General features: G+C 41.7%; 1 protein-coding gene across 1 annotated transcript in view; it reads right to left on the reverse strand.

Annotated features, from left to right (window-relative positions):
• zswim6 (zinc finger, SWIM-type containing 6) overlaps positions 1-17,113 on the reverse strand; it is a 48,755-nt gene extending 31,642 nt beyond the window's left edge. The window contains exon 1 of the mRNA XM_051413310.1: positions 16,623-17,113. Coding sequence (XP_051269270.1) covers positions 16,623-17,088 — 466 coding nt within the window. The 5' untranslated portion in view covers positions 17,089-17,113. The remainder of the gene's footprint in view (positions 1-16,622) is intronic.
• Between the last annotated feature and the right edge of the window lie 415 nt (positions 17,114-17,528).

Raw genomic sequence — 17,528 nt, forward strand, 5'->3', positions numbered from 1 at the left:
TGCCTGCATTCACAACTTGTTCCCGTTGCCCCTCAAATGGCCAAAATAATCTATTATTGCATGTTTAAATATGCAACCACCACTGTGAACTATTGTGTGCTTCTATCTGGTGAGGCCATAAAATGTGTAGGAGGCGCTGAGCTGTAAAATGTGAACTGCACCTACAGAGCTGTGACACGTCATACAGAATAACTAAAACCCTAAACGGCCGAGAAGAAAAACGTGCAGGATACAATCTGCTAGTTTGCATCTGTCCAAACACAAACACAAACACACACAAACACACCTGCTGTATACTGCAATACAAACCAACAAGAGCCTTTTTCTTCATGAGCACCAGTGTGACCCTTGACCTCAGCAGTTGCTTCCCTGAGGTCACAAGCAGCCTGACAGTGAGCGTTACACGAGAGTGAGCGTTACACAAGAGTGAGTGGTGAAAGCAGCCTGTAGGTGTGATGGCAGATAGCTGAAAATTCAAAACATAGCTCGTCAAACTTTCCACAAAAATGAACATGTGCATCAATATGTTTTCAATTTTAGAAACATTTGTAGCTCACAGAACGAAGCAAGGCCACATAAACAACGGCTGAACGGTGAAACAAATGTGGTATCAAAAACCAAAACAGATCTGTCTGGGCCAGCCCTTTCCAGTAAGTGTATTTTCATATCTTCACATTCACACACTAAATTTGCACATGCATATATAAAAGTGAGAGCAGAGATGTCATAAAGTGAGAACTCAAAAGGTTATACTTCCTTCATGTTGTTACATTAAAGCAAACGATGACTCAGAGCAGACCTGGTCTTCAGAGCAGATGTTGCTATCGGGCTAAAAATCATGCTGCTAATCTTCATACGACTCATTTATGTCATCAAACAAAGCTACAGGGTTGATTTGTTGATCTCAGATGAAGTGTACACACGATCAATTAATCGTCCGATCGGGGCTGTGATGATAAAACTGACGACCGCAACACCGCGGGGTTGAGCTCGATACTGTCATCACTGCAGATGCTGTGGGGTCAATCTCATGTTATGTCATTACGTGCACATTATTTAGACCTCCAAAAAGAGACACCGCAGTTCAAAGATGGATTACAAAGCACCGAAGCACAGCACGTTGAAATGATGCACCGGTAGCCATGGCGGTAAACCACGAAGCCACCATACAGGCCATAGCCCTCGTTTAGTCTATAAACCATCAGAAAACAGTGAAAAATGTCTGTTGCATTACTCTTAGTGCACGAGGAGACCTTCAAACGTCTTGTTTTGTCTGATTGAAGCTCAGTTCAGACTAAACCAGACTAAACCAGACTAAACCGTCCTGTCTATGATGGCGTTTTCGACAACCAATCAGCTCATAGCGATGAAATAATGCTCGAATAAAGAGCGCCAATCGACCCATTAATAAAACTCATCCGTGGCAAGTAACTCAATATATCCTCATATTTTAAGTGGCTATAGATTATAGCCAGCTACAAAACAAACCTGAAAAGCCGGCAGTCAGAGGAAAGTACAGAGAGTCCTCGAGAGAGACTCGTCTAGTTGCATTACTATCAACTGTCAGGTTTCAGAAGGCTGCACCGATGGATGCAGATGTTTCTGTGTTTTGGATTCGTATATTGTGTCTTTAGCTTGTTCGTGTGCTCGTACTTTAGTTGTGTCTCTAATGTGGGGTCTCTGTGGGAGGGGTATTTGTGGGAGGTTGCTGTGAGATGGCGGAGGGTTAACATGCCGGATTGTTTTGCTTTTTTTCTGTTGTCTGAATAATCCCCACGAGGGATGGGTCATGTAAATGACCAGGCATGAAAATAAAATATTCATTCATCCATTCATGCATGTTTCAACTGGTCTCACTGAACTGCGCTTAACAGTCCCAAACCTCAAACTGTTCAACTAACTATAATGTAAGACTTTGTTTTCCTTTAACGGAATAATTTCTTATCCAGATGTTTTTCTGACGATACAGGACAGCACTCGCTTACAAACGGCCACTGTATTTACCGGTAAGCCTAGTGTTGACACAATTAATCCCAGTTTTATTCCTCCTTTTTCTTTTAATGATGAAGGTTCACAATGAAGTGTTTCAGGTTCATTACAGGTAGTTCGTCAGAGTTTACGTGTTAATTCACTTAATTTACTGACTTTGTTTCCAGTTTTCCTCTAAATGGAAAGTTACCGCTCAGTAACAGCTCAAATTAAAGTAGAATTTATTTCATTTTACACAAAATCTTCTCACCTATTAACCCATTAAAAGGGGAAGCAGAGAGTTTTTGTTGCTCGTACAATAACACTGCAGTTCTTTATATTATTAACCACAACAACAAGACATTTTTCCACCAGGCTTTTAGGAGAAAAGATCACTGCAATCTGTTCTACTAAGTGTCATACCATGCATCTTATCCTACCAACAGTCGAGTTGCAAAGTAAATACGGAGGCAAGACAATTTTATAGACGGTATAGATTATTTCCAGGATAGTTGGTCATTTAAATCGAATTCCAAGTGTTTCCATGATTGGAAAAGTAGTTTCTAAATTGCAAGGTTTTCCAGGACGCGTTGGAACCCCGAACTTCACTGTAATCAGGATCCAGCTTCCTATAAATAAGCCTGGTTTGTGCTTGAGGACTTGTTGCTCTGACAACAGCTGCAGATGTGTTTAAAGCCAGCTTTCATCAAACCAACAATCAAATTAAGCCTGCATGTATCTGCTGTATACGTGTGTGTGTGTGTGTGTGTGTATACATGTGTGTGTTGAACAACTAGCCCGGCAGCATTATCTGGGCTTTTCTTTGTCTGATGCCGACTGAGAGCAGCCGTTTAACCGTCAGCGCAATGTCATAACGGCGTGTCTGCAAGAGGAAGGAATACTTTCCTACGGCGTCACAGAGGAGGAGGGGCCACTCGCTGTCAAAACAGGATGCAGGTCAGACCATATCATGGCAGTGCATCAAACCAGAATTACACACCCTCAACCTGCACCTCTGTTTGGGCTAAACAAACCATACAGCTTGCTCAACATTTCTGGTGAAAGGATCGCTCTGCGTGAACGAGCAGGTGTGACCGGACTGGAAGATAAACAGCACAATCAATCATGTTCCTGATCAATCCCCGCCCCCCCCCTGCGCAGTTATTCTGGTTCCCGTTCTACAACCAACCAGCTCTTTTTCCTCACTGCATCTCATTTACCAGCTGGAGCTTCCTTCCTGTTCAGCTGCGATGTGATTCGTCATGTCACCTCGCCACGACCTAGCACTTCTCACACATACACAACAGAGTGATGATCATGATTACACCAACGGCCAGCTCAAACTTACTGATACTAATCTTCCTTTCTCACTCCCGTGGTGAATCACAATGATGTCTGTCAGCGGTGGGTGGTGTTGGTAATCGATTAATCATTTTTTTAGTTATTTGTTAATTCTCAAATGAGAGCGAGCACTCTTTGTCTTACGTTACAGTATGTTTTTAGGGGTTTTAATACTTTAAATACATGGGGCAGATAATACTTTGGTAGCTTTGCTTAAGTAGGAGTTTTGAGCTGCCTCCATCCTCAGTGTTTTCGACTCCACATTTCATCCTCTCAAATGCCCCTCCCTGCTACAAACTGCATTAAAGCCCAGTCGATACGGTTTTCAAGTGCATCCAGTTTCCATCACACGTACTGACATTACTCATCTTTAACAGATGAAAACAATGACTCAACGTGTAGGCGCATGCCAGGCATACCCCTGTTTGTGCGGAAACATACCGGATGGGTTTGCAGGGCTTGTGGTAGCTTGTGTGTCTGTGTGTGTGAGAGAGAGAGAGCTACTGTACTGGTTTTTAAAAAGAGTCAAAGTCTGAATCACATGTGAATATTTATTATTATAATCATCTTGCCGATTATTTCAATAAAGGGGCACTCCAGTGATTTCATACGTAAAAGGTCAGCTTTCTCGTCATGGAGGAAACTACTCAGCCAGTGAAAACAATTCTGTGGCTCCGGTTGGAGGAAAGTCTGAAGATGTCATTGAGGTTATCTTCAGTCAAACTCGAGACTTCAAATATTGATATTGGAACTTGTGTTATCGGCTGAAGGCACAGAGTTTAAGAATTCAAAAGATGAGGGCATTTCAAAAGCAGGGAGGTTGAAAAGTGGGTGCGATTATTTTGGATGCCCCCGATACAGGTAGTAAAAGTTGTATTAATTTTTCCTACACACAATGTTATGTAACATGAAGCACCTCTACAGCTTACGATGGGCAGGTCCTGGGTGAATTATCAGTTCAAAACATGAACAACTGTGTTAAATCATATCATTTTTTAAAATAAATATTTAAAATGTAAAGCTCATGTACATAAAAACATCAGAGGAGAGGTTAACTACGACTCCCACGGTGCACTTCTGTAAGAAACATTCAATCACACAGCTTATAATTCATAGCAACTACAACTACGAGTTTGCCAAAAACTCAATTTCCACACCTACGACTGGCAACTTCTCTACAACTATAACAGACGAGGCTTGTGGGTATTGTAGTATTTATAGCTGTCTTCCAAAATGATGGAAAAAAACATAATTTTCCAGAAACAAAGTTCAAATAACATAAAACCAATACGATCATTACATAATCCGAGAGTGTCCCATGTTAGTTGCTTAATTGATTAGTTTATAGCAAATAAATTAGCAACTATTTTGTTCATTTCAATTCATTCAATTAGTTATTTTCAAGTAAAAATGCCAGACAAACTTCTAAAAAGTGAGAATTGGCTGTTTTGGCTTGTGTTGACGTCATAGTAAACTGAATATCTTTAGGTTTTGGACAAAACAAGATATTTGAAGACACCAATTCAGGCTTTTACTCACTTTTTTATAAATGATTTATCAAGAAAATATTGTGCCATTGAACCAATTATGAAAATAATGATGACTTTCTGCCCTAATGTTATGTAACATTTAAGCGGACCTACTTCCCAACTCTATGACAGACACTATTGAGTTGCATTATGGGAACTGTAGGATCCAGCGCGTTTGAAACTTGACTCATACCGAAGGTCAGGATATCTCTCGGCCTCCATGTTTTTTAAATCTGTTTTATGCAAATCCTCCAACTTTACAGTGGTACCACTTTAAACTTTAATTGTACTTTAAAATACCACAAAATAGCATAGAATCCATCATAACTTCCTAAAGCCAATGGTGATGTCCAAAACCTAAAGATGTTCAGTTTATTATCATGTATAAGACAAAGAAAAAGCAGAAAATCAGCTGAAAGCTGGAACAACATAATGGCAAAAGGTATAAATTGTCAAAATAGTCACTGATCAAATCATAAAGTCAGAAGAAGTTGTCATGTGCAGCAACAAATATGTGCATCAGTTTGCCTGGAAGTGTTTTAGACAATGAATATGTGATAAACCAGTTTCAGGATGCACTTTACAACCTGGTTTTGCTTGTCTAAATTTTTAACACGCTGTACCTGTCGAAGCTTCGAGGGACTCACCCAAAAGCAGCCATGCATCTATGAGTCAGGGAGCTATGCTGGAAGTTGGGAGAAAAGGCCTGCAGCCATACAGCTCCAGGACCAGGAGAACGAGATCATTTGCTTGTTATTACAGATACAGACGCCGGTGCAAAGGTGGAGCATGCAAAGAGGCAGAATAATAAACTGAAACCAGACAGGAGATCCCCACGTGAAGCAGAAGGCAGGAAGTGAATGGTTATAGGTCCCGTGACAACATTAGTGGAAGGGGGGCGTGCACAGTCAATGGGTTTACATTATGTGACACACGGTCTGGGCTCTCGGTAAATTTGGCTAAGCAAACATGATGATTTCTCTTCCTGGGCCTGACAAGCACAGGCGTACGGATACTGAGAGCAGATGGCAGGAGGGTTAGAGCAGGTTCACATGCAGGAGGGAGGCATATGTGTTTAAAGTCAGACTTAAAATATATATATATATTTATTTTAATGATACGGCATCGATTGTGCACAATTCTTTAATATTTCAGGACAGTAAAACTGGTTTTAGAGTCCTCATAGTGCTGGTTATATACTGTTTACATACAAGATAATATCAAGACTTGATATTATTTTATTATTTTAAAACCTCCTGAATCGTCAGAAACTCTCACAACCTCAGCGTTGTGTTTGGCATTAGCGGGTTGTCTTTCGTGGGTTCAGCTTGGGTAAATGCAGGCTGTGAACTTTGTATTTAACCTGGAAAACAAATTTAGCCTTTAGCTGTCTAGCCCAAAACATAACTGTTTTGTATCACTTTCATTGCTCCCATAGCATCGTTTTGGTCGAGCATTTAGCAACTAAAGAGCCGGATATTTCCCTCGGGAGCTGCTAGAGACCAAAAACAACAAAAAGAGAGTAAATATTGGACACAAACACGACTCTGAATGAGCTAATAATGCTTCTCTGTAAATGTTAAATATGTCAGTGTTCACCACATCAACTGAAACGGTCATGATTAACCATCAGTTATAGAAATCAGCTGTAGACCTTTTTCACAGCAGCCCCTTTGACATGAAAACAGTAGGGTAAACACAGGTGTTACCAATGATACTGATTTCGGCTCTGTTCCATTTAGTGTAGCAGAGCCTTTCCAGTGAGCCAACAAGCCCAACAGCAGCAACCCGACTCTGGAACCTTAATTAGTATCACTGATAACACCTGTAATTAACCTTAAAATGGCTGCTGTGAAAAAGCACTATAGCAGGTATATATTTCTTCAACAATTTCAAGTTAAAACAAACCCAAAACCAAGGATATATTCTTTACATATGCAGGCTTCTTGCAAAAAAAATGTAATTTTAATTTGAGTCAGAGTAGAGGAGCCCCATCAGTCTTCATTAAGCTCGCTCTGGCTGTGAGCTGAGGTAACAGCCTCTGATGGATGACACCTTTAAGTTCCCATTAAAAGGTAAGCATTGCTCATAAGCAGCTTCTGATTTACACTCAGGCAGGGAGAAGGTGAGCCGCATGCTCCACAAAGACAAAAAGCTTCACATTCGGTCTCAACGCGGAACCCCTCTGCAAACACTGTTATTTTCATTTCCAGTCTTTTATTCATGAGAATCGAGAAAGATCAAGAACAGGCAGTTTGCTGCCGACGACCTCAGAAAGTCGTGAGCAGCGCTAATATGTTTGAAATGCTCGAAGCGGTTCACCTGTTATTAACTTAAAGTGCTCTGTTTGCAGAGCCGTGGAGGTCCGAAGGGCGCTCCTCTCTGGAGACCACCCCGTGAGGCCCAGGGCTCCCGTGAGGCGAGGACAGCGGCAGGCTTTGACTTGCTGAGACAGTGTTGGGTTGAATAAAACTCCCCAGACGCTCCCCCAACAAAAGAGACCAATCCACGGTTTTCAGCTGACTCTGAGAGGCAGTGAATCAATTAGTCAGTATACAGAAAAATAATAACAGCAACTGTTTTTATAATTGATTCATCATTTAACTAATTTTCCTAACATCCCCCAACTCAGGATTCTCAGTTGTGGAGCTTTTGTTCATGTAATGTGATTTTAAAGCCGAACTAACGGTCACATTTTCAGTATCAGTGAATCTGCAGATTATTTTCTAGATTAATCATCTTGTCTATAAAACTTAAGAAAGTAGTGAAAAATGCCCGTTATTAACATCCCTCAGCTCAATAAACAGTCCAAAACACAAAGATATTCAGTTTACTGTCAATATATGACAAAAAATTAAAAAGAATTCACATTTCAGATGCTTCAACAAGTGAAGAATTTTGCATTTGTGCTTGAAAAATGACTAAAACTATAAATCAATTATCAAAATATTTGCAGATTAGAGTAAAACTGAATATTTTAGCTTTTGGGAAGACGTCACTTTGGGCTTTGATGTACATTTCTGACTATTTTATGGATTGATAATCAATATAATCAAGGTTGGAAGAGTCACTGAGTATTTTTAAAGAAAAACTGATAAAATAATCCCAATCTTTTTTGTATCCTGATTAGGTGTTACATGTAATCCATTACTCCCCAAGCCTGAGAGTAATTGGCAGATTAATCTAAAATGGAAAACAATAGCTGGCTGCAGCCTTATGTGTATCTACAGTAGCTGTTTCTATCAGCAGCAGCAGTATGTGGTGTCCGAGAAGAAGTTAGACAATGAGTAAGACGAGAACAAAACGGGATTTATCGAGCCGATCGAGGGCGGGCGGAGGTAAACTAGTTACTCCCCTCCTCCATCCGCCTTCTCTGCTCCGCCGCCTCTCCTCTCCCTCCAGTTGAAGGTTAATGATGAAGGAATACGGCAGAGGAATACAGATCAGGGAGACGTGGATGGATGTGGAAAGAGTGCTAAACCAGCCCGGAGCAGCTGTGGCGAGAGATTAGGAGCAAAAATTTCAACTACTGACCGACCTACGCTTTAAAGGGTTAGGTCAGTTTTTACTGTTGTCAATAAATCCCACGAGAAGACAAAAGCAAACAATAAATGGATCCTATATATAAGCCTCATATATCTTCTTCCTACGTGCCATTGAGCTCCATTGTTGTTCAAAAACTATTAAAAACATGCTCTTTCATAACCTATTAACAAACATTGTCGTTTATTTACACCGGCCTGCTGCCCCAAATACCCTCTAAAGCACCAAATGTGGATTTATCCGCCACTGAAAGTAGTCCCCAAACAAATGCACTGTTTCCTCCAGCTGTTTGAGGAAATTAGTGAGTCTTTTTTCTGAAGTAAACTAATTGTGAGATTTTAAAGCTTTTCAGTATGGACTAATGGACTCTGAGCTGAGGGCCACAGACAAAGTAGCAAATTCTAACACTTAATGCACAAAAAACATGTTTGTTTTTGGTCTTTGTGTGGCATTTGTGGACAAATATCTTAATATAGAGTAACACCAGCCTTATCCTTAAAAAGCCTGACTCTTATAAACAATAAAAACCAATTAAAAGTGAGTGTGTGTACATCTATGTGTCGATTTCTTCCATCCATGTGGAAGCAGAAATGAAAAACGCAGCTACATTCCTCGTGGTGTCTGACACTGACCTGGAAAATACCTGGGCAGAACTCCAAGACTTCAAACCAGCAGCAACAGAAAAACGGACTCGTTTGTAGGACGTTCGCATCCAGTCTGAGTCTAACTGGGTTTTCTTAATTTTATACAAGTATGGTCACTGTAGTGTGAAACCCATTTTTCAAAATGGCAGGTTTTTGCCAATGATTGGTCTCTGTGAAATCCAGCCGAGCGTTCCTTTGAAAGCATGCGCCCGATGTAGCTCCAATAAAAATTGATCTTGCAGAGCATAAGCATATTGAGGTGCTATGCATACACCATTAATGCTGATCAACAACCTACAAGGCTGAGCGTGCTGTGTGTGTGTGTGTGTGTGTGTGTGTGCTCTCTCTCCCTAAGCATACTTACAAAGCTTTGCATCATTCAATAAGTGTCCGCCGATTCATTGATTCTTCATAAAATTGCAGATGAGAAAGCTGGCCGGCGGTAATCAGCGTACAAGAGGCCCAAGGCTTCGTGTATGCATTAGTGTGTGTGAACAACCGTGTGTGTGCTTTGATGTGCTTAGCTCAGGTTTAATTCAACATTTTGTGCTGAGTTTAGCAGTTAAATGTGTAAATATGTATCGTATCACAATATCAAGAGATTCGGTTAAAGCAGCTACAAATCGATATCTTCATAGTAACAGCGTTTGACACGACGTGATGAACCTACAGAGAATTATCGGCTGAATCAGCATCGGCTCTGTGGAGCTTTATAGTGAGTTTCAACAAAAAAAACTGCAGTTCCTCAAACGGCCACTTGAGGCTGGCTGCAAAACGAGTGACTCTCCATAAGGCTTCATATTAAAATGTCCGACTTTAAAGCAGAAATAAACATGTTTACAGCCTGATTCAAAAAAATGTTTGTTTTTTTTAGCTAATTGCCCTGTTTATGATAACTGTGGGGATGTTTAAATGATATTAGCTTCCTGGCTGCTTAGAGTAGGTCACTGTTTACAGTAACCAGGCGTCATTCAGCCTCAGCTCCACCTCTTTGCCCATTTTTGGATTAGCCGGGAGCCGGTGGAGTCAGGACTGCAAGATGTCGACGGCCATAACTCACTGTACACAATCTGACAAAGTTAGAGACTAGCTAGTAAACACAGTAGAGCATTTAGCAGCAAAAGATATTTCCAGATATTTCCCTCAGGAGTTGGTAGAGACCAAAAAACTGAGTTAAAATGAGTGAATATTAGATAAATAGAGAGAATATTGTACTGTTTTCTCCACTACATTTATTTTGACACAGTTACTTTTCACTTAACAAACATACTGAATGATAAAGTTATAAAATATAATATATTGTATAGAAATCTTTTAACAGTACATTATAAGAATGGCTAATTGGGGCCTCTTGTCACATTTCAGATGCCTGTGAGTTGTTTGCAAATATTTCCCTCTAGACTTTTCATTATTCAAATTACTGTTTGTGTCCCAATGTACAAATTTGTGTATTAGAACTTGTTTTTTCATATTTCCTGCATCAATAATCATCTTACGAGCCCTTACCAGGTATCTTGTGACCCTCTGGTGGTGCCTGAACCCTATGTTGGGAACAACTAAACTAGTTAACAGTATATAAAGTAGTTTTAAGTACATTTTGTTAATAAATAATAATAATAATACTTATGTGCTTTTACTTAAGTAACCTTTTGAATGCCACGATTACGGTATTTGTACTTTTACTGAAGGATCTGAGTATTTCTTCCAGGACTGTGCGTAATGATGACTGCAGAGGGAGTAACTCTGGATGATCACAAGGGGACAGAACATCCTTTCCGGGGGGCTGAGCCGACAAAAAGGTTTGGCTGAACTCTGGTCTCATTCCAGTGATGACAGAAGTTCACCAGAGAAACCCGGTGAGATTTCACTGTGTGGTGACAGTAACGCAGCGCTGCCAGAAGAACCAAACCCCGCGTCTGAGCACAGAAACAAGGCTCTTAAATATCACATGATGAAATGTGAGGAAAACTGCAGATACACAATACACGGCAAGACGAGCTGGAGAGAATCCTTCGGTGACGACAGACCATCACTCCCTACCGGGGCCCTGTGTCTCCGAAGCAACAAGCCTGTGACAGATTCTGCACTTCGGTGTACAAAATGACAGAAATGTGGACATAAACTGGATTATAACTGTGAGTTTTAATCAGTATGGTCGAGTCTAATCAGACAAAATGAATAAAACATTTAATATTAATGGAGTTTATCACTCTTGCTTCAGTCTGGGGAGACAATCATGGTTTTGGAACAACTACAGTTCCCATAGTTTGGGGGCTGCTAACAGGGAGTACAATGTCATATCTCCAGCCAGAACTCCTTCCAACTCCTGTCCCCTAAACAAGGGACTTTATTTCTGTATATTTTGGCAAATGCGGCTCAATTAGTATGGCGAATTAGCAATCAGCAGTTCCTGTTTGCTCTCTCCCCTGTGGATGTGCAGACAACTTTCACTGGATAACTTTGACACTGAAGAAAACTCAAAATCGTGATGATTCTCAAGTTAGTTCGAGTTAAAAAGAGCGTCTGTTTTCTATTATTTCTAAAAGGATTTATCACAAGAATTTAACACTGAAAGATTTAAAGAACCTACAACTACAATAACTACCTTCCTGTTTGTTATTTTTAAAGCTAAAATGCCAAAAGAAATACAGGTTATGGTTTCTCAAACGTGAATGTTTGATGGCTTAAATTGAATATTATTGAGTTTTGAACTGTCAAATGAGCTAATTTAATGGGCAACTTGTGGTTTTTTGGGACTTTTTTTTCATTATTTTCTTTCACTTTATAGACCGAAAATAATCAGCAAAAGAATCAGTAATGAAACTAAATGTTAGTTTCAGATCACAGTAGGTGAGCAGATGAGTAAGAAGATGAAAGAGGACGGAGGGAATTCTTACTTTCCCACCAACAACAAACACTGCATATTAACAACATTGATGTTTTAATGACCTTTGACCTAATACAGCAGATGGAAGCACATCAACGAGAGATCACACGAGGAGAGAAGGGCCTCTGAAGCGTGTAAAGGCGTGAACTTGACCTCCCGTAAGGTGCAAGCAGCTGAACTGTGACCTAACAACTGGTTAACACAGGTAACAAACATATTACTGCATATGTTTTCTGTTTTCCCACCAGATATAGCAACCATGTGTTTCCTTAAATGTACATCACTTGTACATCTTTCTCTTTTTTTTCCGCCCTCCATTTTGAGGTTGTTTTGGACGAGTGCAGATAACCAATGCTCAGAGCGCACATAAACACTGCAGCCTATACTTTAACATGTCACTGAAGCCTATACTTCAGCTCAACCCTATACCTCAACACCCCCCCACCCCCGAGCACTGTTGTGTGTGTGTGTGTGTGAGCGGAGACGGGATGCTCCAGCGGCCACGTCATGTTTAAAGCTTCAGCGTCCGTGACGAAGCCGCCGTAAAGGCCTGACATAAACTTCTGATCTCATCTGACGTACTGTTGTTGCATATGGACTGGAGGGTTGTTGCGTATGGAATTTTGTCCTAATGAGAGAACGCTGTTTTTAGCCACGTCAGCAGGGACTCAGTTCATGGATTGCCTTAAAATTTGGTTCAGACATTGATGTTCTCCAGCGGATGAACCCTAATGACTTCTGTGATCCTGTGACTTTTCCCACTAGCGCCACCATGAGGTAACCCTAATCCTGCTTAATAAGCTAAACCAAGGTGGTTAAGACAGTAAACATTACAGCTGCTTAACATCGGCTTGTTAGCATGGCTGTAGACTCTGGTTCCAACTTATCAGTCTGCTTTACAGACGTACGACATTTTAAACCTGTTCCGAATCACAAACACGTGATAAAATGACATCTTGCACCACTAAAGACCATCTTCAGCTTCAGGCTCTTTTTCCAACTGTTTTTAGAGAAAATGTACATAACGTGGTGGATTTACATGAGCGTTATATGTATGTGGTGACCAAAACCGGACGTCTCCTCGTACCTCAGACACAGTGGTGATGCTGTTAACTTAATTATTACACTCTCATTATTGTATTAAGCCAAACACAATATGCTCAGATTTAGTGGCCGATAGATCTTTTCCCTTTCTGCTTCATTGTTATTGGATTTTTCTTTTTCTTTTTTCTGTAATATATCTAGAAATCTATAGAGAGCTCCCGTTTCTGCACACAGGATGTATTTCTGCTTTCTGACCCTGGGTGCAAACTGAATTAGTCGAAAAAGGCTTTCATGTTCTCGGCTGCTTCTGTGCATGAAACTCACTGCAAAATGACTTCACAGCAGAGGAGCTTGTCTTCCTCTGTGAGTTTAAAACCATAATGGGGGGGGGTGTTGAACCGGGCTCAGTAAGAGGCTGCCTGCCTGAGCTTTGTACACTGAAGATGTAGTTTGGTTTAGACCTTATAAAATACGTTATTATTTAAAATATTTCATCGCTTTTACAAACTGATTGTATTTACATTTTAAAAAACAGCTGATTTTATGCATTAATTAGTAAATGTCTTTAGAGTTAATGTGCAAGGGCCGTGACTTTTACTTTCCTACTTTCAATTAGAAACTCAATGAAATGTTTAAGGCAATTAAATTGCTGATGGCAAGCATATCAACAATTAATGACCAGTTATAAAGGGATAATTACTGTATCGGCACTGCAGCAACGACTGAACTGCAAAGCCTGAATTAGCTTCTTTAATGTTTGATTTTTGAGTTGATCCATGTTATCGATTAATCGGAGTAATGATTATCTTTTCAATATATTGTTTGCTTCATAAAACACCCGAAAAGTGTGTTAAATGTCCATCAAATTTCCTTTAGCCCAAGATAATTTCTTAAAAATAGCCTTTTTTGATTGGCCGACAGTCTAAAACCCCAGAATATTCCATACACTATAATGTAAGACAAGGAAAAGGCAGGATATTCTCATATCAGAGGAGCTGGAAGCATCAAATATTGGAATTCTTGCTTCAAAAACACCTAGAACCGATTAATTTCTTCAAAATAGTCGACTTATCGAGGAATCATTTCAGCTGTAGACACTTTTATGATTGTTCTGGTGTTGAACTGCCTGCGGCGTAGACTGTACTTGGAGCAGCAGCACCCTTATTTTTATTTCCTCTGCGTTGGTATAGTCCACCTCACAGCTCAATATCATCACCAACAACTTTAATATTGGCGACAACTTGTGGGAGGAGTGGAGGGGGTGGTGGGGGATAAAGTAGCCCTCAAGTCTAAATAGGAGAAGCTGCGATATATTTGCTCTGGTGGAGATAAAAATGGCTTCCTTTATCTGTGCGCTGATTAACAGTGAGGGTTTGTTGTGGAGGACGAGGGTCCACAGCCAATGTGTGCCAATTCATTTCCTCAAGGTCTGCTGCGAGAAAACCTCCCTCCTCTGGTACGGCCCACACATGGGGAGATTACATCTTTTATTTATCACTTCTTGGCTCTATTTTTCCAGCAAATTCCAGGCTGGGGTGCAATCAGCCAAGAAAGAAACCCTCCCTGTGTGTGTGTGTGTGTGTGTGTGTGTGTGCGCACTACTGTTATTCCTCTTTGTAAGCATGCAGATCGAGCCCCCTCTCTCTGGCATAACCGCCCCGGATTCTGTTTCCTCCCTGCAGAAACATTTCCCAATATCTGGGAATATATAGGCTTCTCATCTTGGCAGGACAGAGGCTGGTGTGTTGTGAGTGTGTGAGTGTGTGTGTATTCCCTGTGGACCTTCACAAAAGCCCACATGAACCTCCTGCATTTAAAAGTAGGAGGTGGTAGTGGTGGAGGGGGAGAGAAGAGAAGAGGGGCAGGTCATGCAGAAACTCAAGTGTTCAGATTGCATTACAATTCAAATTAACCATGCAGAGTAATGGGATTACAGCGCTCCCTGAGAAGGTGTCCCTGAGCCTGCCCACGGTGAACTCACAGGTGACAGACGCTTGCAACACAATCAAAGGCTCCGGGGGGCCGCGACCGTGTCATGATAAAGGCTCGTAAAAACTAAAAGTCTTCATTAAAGCGAGCTATCTCTTCACCTCCAAACACACCGCGTCCGCTACCCTCACGGCCTGGAGAGAGCTCGCCGTCGTCTCCTTTTTCGATTACAAATACACACACACACACACAAAGACGTGAACCTGAACCAATTGGCTTCGGACTGGTGTGTGTGTGTGTGTGTGTGTGTGTGGATCGTGCTCAATACGCTTCCTCCTTCCCAAAAAAATCTCTTCTACTTAACAAGGGGAGTGAAAAGATGCTTTTGTTTGCCCCCTTTTTCCTTTTTGGGAAGGCGACGGGGAAGCTTGAAAAGACACAAATGAACATGAAAATAGGAACAAAGTGACAAACTCACAATGGAGGGGAATGCTGGGTATTTGATATGTGTGCTGGGTAATTAAAATCTCAAAAGGAGGAGCCATGCCAAGCCAATAGCAGGAGGGGGGGGGAAATTGCAACCAAATGACACAAAAATCTAACGTTAGGTGGAGGAAAAAGTTGTCATGCACAAGCACAGCTGTCAGCTCAGCACACATGTGTCTGTTCCTGTTTCACATCGCCTTTCAGACATACGGTAACTCGCGATGGGTCTATTCTCGTTTCTCTCTCTTTGACACATGGAAAAGAGAGCGCACTTAACTTCTGTAATGGTTATTCTGCCCTAAAAACAACATACCACAGCTCTAAATGTGCAGCGACAACAATGTCAGGCTGCATATTTGACTGCTTTCCAACTCCACATTCATCAACTTCTCCCTGTCTGCTGATCAAAAGACACACAATGTGTGCGCACACACACACACACACAGCATCTCTGTGTGAACAACTCATTCAAATGTAATGTGTGTCAGTTGAGACCCAACCCAACACTGAGCACTTCCCTTATTACTCAATAGTTTTATGTAATCGTTTAAAAAGTCATTTTAAAAGGCCAGGCTGTGTGTGTTTTTTCTTGTGTGTGGCAAAAACTATTACCTAACATGACACATCTAGTAAGAAATTGTGAAATTAAATATAAAAAATGAGCTTTAATGCCTCTAAATGCTTTTCTAACTCGCGTCGGCTTATTAATTCTATATATTATGGGGATTAAAGACATATAAAGCTCTTTTTTTAAGCCCCTTTTGTCTCAAAGCATCTTTAAAAAACATCTTTTAAGACTTTTTAAATGTCTTTTTAACCTAACTCATCAGTAAGTACACAGTCATCTTTATTCTGTGGAAGTTTCTCAATGAGCTCTGCTTGCTGTTGAGATGTGGAAATTTGGGGATTCCTCTTTGTTAAAGCCACAGCTTGATTTTTTTTTTTTTTTTTTTTCCCTTAACGCAATTAAGAGGGATTTTTTGAGGCTTTGTACCCCCTACATTTCACATTCAAACTGCCCCCAAGCAAAACAGGATTTAAATGCCCCAGTCACACATTCCCATTCATGCACCCCAGCAGATTTAAAAGCCCCCATTGTAGCCTCTCCGACCCTTTGTTGTCTGTCACTTTATCCGCACACAAAACTCGACTTATTCGGGTTAAAAAAAGATAAAAAATCCTCCATTACCAGCTTTTAGTTTTTAGTACATTTTTTTTGTGTTTCCTCGACGTCCCATCACATCAACTCACCGACTTGCAGTACGTTGTCCACGCAGCCGCTCTCCAGCAGAGCGATGCCCCGTCGGAACGGCAGCCGGGTCTCGTCGCCGCTGTCCCCGCCGCCTCCTCCTCCTCCTCCACCACCACCACCGCCGCCGCCGCTTCCGACCTCCTCCCCGCCGGTGTTAAACGACGAATACATGCAGATCTCCCGCTCGCTCCTCGGGAACGACCAATAAACGATCCGCCGCTGAACGGGCTCCGGGATCCGCTCGAACCGCTCCTCGACCCTCTGAAACGGCCACTTCTCCGCGACTTTCCTCGCCGCGATGTCCAGGAGAGTCTCCGGGTTCTGGGTCTTGCTCGATTCGCCCTGGGTGGACGTCGAGCCGCCGCACGGCGCCCCCGCGGCCCGCTGGCCTTGCCTACACGTCGAGTTGTAGCCCGGCCGACAGCAGAGCCGCTTGGCCGGGGGCTGCTGTACGCGCTCCGCCATGATAGCTCCGCTTTAACGGCGACGGAGGAAGTCAACGCACCATATGAACGGGATAGGGAAGGGAAAAGGTTACCCACGGGTTTTGATTGTTGGCCGTGTATGGCCAAATCATCCTTTTAAGGAAACATGGAGGCGGAGCTTCTGCGAGCTTGTCAAACCCCTTTGTTGACAAATGAAGAGGGAGGCGGGGTCCGCTGGTTGGCTCCCCGCTAAATAAGGACCGGAGGGCGGAGGAATTCCCTGCACGGCCGCTACTAATCCTTTGTGAACCACAGTGAAAAAAAAAAAAAAAAAAAGCTTTTTAAAAGAATAAAGATAAAAATGGAGGGTGTAGTTGTCTGTCTTTCTCTCGCTTCTTTTTTTTTCAAGCTGTGTTTTTTTTTGTTACAGAAGAGCCAGGGTGAGCGAGCTGCTTTTGTCCCCGGCGGTGAGGTAGAGAG

Source organism: Dicentrarchus labrax, unplaced genomic scaffold, assembly GCF_905237075.1.
Source record: "Dicentrarchus labrax unplaced genomic scaffold, dlabrax2021, whole genome shotgun sequence".
NCBI lineage: Eukaryota > Metazoa > Chordata > Actinopteri > Moronidae > Dicentrarchus > Dicentrarchus labrax.